Source organism: Cicer arietinum, chromosome 6 (assembly GCF_000331145.2).
Source record: "Cicer arietinum cultivar CDC Frontier isolate Library 1 chromosome 6, Cicar.CDCFrontier_v2.0, whole genome shotgun sequence".
NCBI lineage: Eukaryota > Viridiplantae > Streptophyta > Magnoliopsida > Fabales > Fabaceae > Cicer > Cicer arietinum.
The window spans coordinates 28,566,806-28,570,680 of NC_021165.2; the positions used below are offsets into that span (position 1 = coordinate 28,566,806).

A 3,875-nucleotide genomic window follows, 5' to 3' on the forward strand; every position below is an offset into this window, starting at 1 on the left:
CCCGTGATTTTTTTTTTTATATTTATCATTGACAAATATCTGTTCCATATTTTTTTAATAGTGTTTAAAATTGGAAGAAAGAAGAAAGAATAAAAAAATAAAATAATAAAAGATCAACAACTATTTATTCCATCATTTATTATATTTATCACTTATGTAATTTTATTGAAACTATAAATTTTTTTTATATTCATCGCTGATAAATATTTGTCACATGTTTTTTAATAGTATTTGAAATTAAAATAAAGAAAAAAAATATATAAAAAGACCAACACATATTTATCCCATCATTTTTTATATTTATCACTTATGTAATTTTATTGAAATTATAAAATTTTCTTTGTGTAATTATATTGTTATCCAATTAATACATTTGTTAATATTTTTACTATAGAGATTAATTATATAGATGACAATTATATTTCAGTTACATTATTTTTTTTGCAGTTTTATGTGTAATATTTTTTCTTTCAGGTTTTATATGCAGTTTTATGTGTAAGATTTAAAAAAAAACTCAGTTTTTTTGTGTGCAGCTTTAACATGCAATTCGTGTTATAATTTTTTATTTTTTTGAATTAAATAATCATAAATTTTAAATAAAATATTATAATTTTCATAGCATCTTCTTTTCTTACCGTGATAGTTTATAAGCAAGCGTTTTCCTTAAAATATTACCATTTAAAATATTACCAATTAAATTTAAAACCAACAAATGAAGCGAGTTACCAAAACAAAGAAAAATGAAGTGATTTTGTAACTAAAGGGAGCGAACACTGCACATATTCCCCTTTCTCAAACCAACCTTATCCCATTTATCCTCTCAATCATGGCCATGGCATCACTACTTCTTGCATCACCTTCTCCACTCTCCATTCAATTCAACACTTCTTCCTCTCATCTTTCCTTCTCTCACTCTCAAACTTTTCAATCACCACTCTTCGTTTCATTCTCTTCCCTCTCTGCCTCTTCAACTTCCTCTCTTTCAGCAACCCCTTTTGGTAATTATTTCTTCATAAAAATGCGAACTTTGTAATTTATTTGATTTTTTGTGTATGAAATTTAACACCCCATTCTTCAATTTTGATTATTTTTGTTCCTTTAGTGTATTGTGGCAGAGGCGATAGGAAAACTGCGAAGGGGAAACGATTCAACCGTTCGTTTGGAAATGTAATGTTCTCTTTTCCCATTTTACCCTTTTTCATATTCTACATTTGTTTAATTTATGAATTGATCGTATCCTTTATGTTTTTCTTTTAGGAACTTTTTGTTTTGTGAGGTTAATTTTGATATGTATGAACTTTAAAGGGTTAAACTCAAATGTTTTTAATAATTCGATAATTATAATAAGTATAAAAAGTATTTACAACCGAGACAATCTTTTTGGCTATTAAAAAATTTAATATTCTATGTAGATATAGTAAATATATTCTCAAAAATAAAAATAATATATAACTATTATATATATATATATATATATAGATATAATATTATATTTATATTATATCATAACGATGATTTCACAAAATAACACGAATATTGCAGTGGCGTAGTGGTGAATTGCTTTTTTAAATCTAAAGGTTTTACATTTAAAGTTAAAATTATCACCACACCAAAAAATAATGTATATGTTAGTATTGAGAAGGTTTTATATATAATTTATTTATAATTGGCTCCCGCTGGAAAATTTGTGAAGCACGATAGTGCATCTAAAGTAAACACCCTTGTTAAATATTAGGCCTTACACCATGTTTGATTCTCAAGCTAAATCATAAAAATAGTTCTCCTATTTTATTTGTCTCCAATTTTAATTTTTAAACTAAATTTTGGTTTAAAATTTGATGAAATGTCATTTTTTTTAACAATGTGTCAAAAAAAAAAAATGATGATGTGGAAGACTACATGTGAATTAATTACATTTTATTTTTATTCTAAATTTATAAAATACGTTTTCTATTTTTAAAAACACATTTTTTATTTTGTTATATCATTAATTACAAAAAAAACATAAAAAAAAGAAACATTCCTATTTTAATCCCTAATTTCATTCCATCCCATCTTCATCTTCTTCTTCATTGTTGGTGAGTTCCACCGTTGTTCAATCACCGCCTGCTTCGTCTTTGACCAAATCTCTCGTTGCCACTCCTCTAAAGTCTTCTCAGTCTTCTGCGATTTCTCCTTTGTTAAGTCACCAGTTGCATCTCCTTGTGCCTGTGAAGAGAGGTGCTTGTCCTTCACCCTCCACCGTTGACTCTCCACTCCTGCCGTCACTCCTGCCGTCACTCCATCGTCGATTTCTAACACTCCATAAAAGGCACCGGTGCCATATGATTAGGGTTTGATTTGCATTTGACTTATCAAGTCATCACATTTCTGAACTCGTGTTCTTCAGTACTCACGTGATTAGGGATTAGGGACATTTTGGAGACCAAAACTAGGGATAAATAAAATGGGAGATTATTTTTGTGATTCAGCTAAAATAGGGGGACCAAAACTACAATTAAGTCTAAATATTATATAGGGATAAATAAAATGGGAGATTATTTTTGTGATTCAGCTAAAATAGGGGGACCAAAACTACAATTAAGTCTAAATATTATATAGTATAAAATAATTTACATTGATATCCAGTGAAAGACTACTATATTTCTATGTCACATAATTAATTTCAAAATAACCATACAAAGGTGAGGTGATGTGACAAAGTAATGAATTTTTATATTGTCAATCAATCACAACTATCAAATTATTATAGATATTTGACTTTTACTACAACTATATCTAAAGTCACACATGAATGATTATATTGTGCTTTTACACTGATGGTACATGACAATTAAACTCTTTGTTGTCTCACACCACTAATTTCAAAATATCCTTACAAAAGTAGGTGATTTGATGAAATACAAGATTCTCATTAGATGATTGTGTGTTTACGTGAATATTATTATTATTATGGTTAACTATGTTCGTAACCTCTATGAAATTTATATTTTTTGTTTTGAAGTCCATGTACCTACTATTTGCTCTCTAAAAGATGAACTATAAACATGAGGTTTTGTAATGTGTAAGACTGAAAAGTGAATACCGAGGCTAAATACAAAATTTGAGATTAATATAATGACTACAAATATATTATTTTATTATTTTGTTGAAGATAATTGTTGTAATTGTTATAGATGTTGTGTTTTTCTTGGTTCTAAAGTTATCTTGAAAAATAAACGTTATTTGAAATTTTATTAGGCAAGGCCAAGGAACAAGAACAAGGGTACAGGACCACCAAAGATTTATACTCCACCGGATCCTACCAAGAAAGAGAAGCTTGAAGATAAGGAGGTGATGAAGATTGAAATTAATGAATCCCTCTTTAATTGATGATTTTAGTGGTTTCATTGTATTTTTTTCTTCCGGTCTTTCATGACTTGTAGTTTTTGATATATGGATTCCATTTGGCATTACTATTTGGATTTTGCTTGTTATCTTTATTTGAGTTCACTTCTCTATCTTGATTGTTATTATCTACTTAGAATAGTTTTTAACATGTTATATTAAACTGTTGAAAAAAACATGTTAGATTAAAACTACTTAGGAGAGATGAAGATATTGACTAGTTTATTACCATTGTGTATTGAAAGGAAAAGATTAGGCAAATTTAAATGCATCAATTTTTTTTATTTGTCTTCATCTTTTTTTTGTTAGCTTCAACAGCTTCTTGACTGCCCCCTTAACTTATTATGATATTAGAAGTTTGTTGCTGTTAATGAAGAGAGAAAACACATTCTTGTGTGGATTATTTGAAATGGGGAATGATGGTTTGGCAAACATTTTTGTTGAAGATAATTCAGTATTGGGTCAGACTTAGTGTATTAGCTTGTAGG

The 3,875-nt window shown here is 28.0% G+C and overlaps 1 protein-coding gene across 1 annotated transcript; it reads left to right on the forward strand.

The window, feature by feature from the left end:
* The first annotated feature begins 716 nt into the window (after positions 1–716).
* Positions 717–3,500, forward strand: LOC101490096 (small ribosomal subunit protein bTHXc). The gene is made up of 3 exons (XM_004506720.3): positions 717–998; positions 1,103–1,167; positions 3,241–3,500. The coding sequence occupies exons 1-3, from the start codon at positions 827–829 to the stop codon at positions 3,370–3,372; spliced, it is 369 nt and encodes a 122-aa protein (XP_004506777.1). The 5' UTR covers positions 717–826; the 3' UTR covers positions 3,373–3,500.
* Positions 3,501–3,875: the final 375 nt, after the last annotated feature.

Bases quoted from the DNA above. Each gene is read 5' to 3' on its own strand.
- LOC101490096 (XM_004506720.3), top strand. From the start codon at position 827: ATGGCCATGGCATCACTACTTCTTGCATCACCTTCTCCACTCTCCATT. The intron at 999-1,102 runs GTAATTATTTCT...TTGTTCCTTTAG, and splicing joins TCTTTCAGCAACCCCTTTTG to TGTATTGTGGCAGAGGCGAT. The intron at 1,168-3,240 runs GTAATGTTCTCT...AAATTTTATTAG, and splicing joins TCAACCGTTCGTTTGGAAAT to GCAAGGCCAAGGAACAAGAA.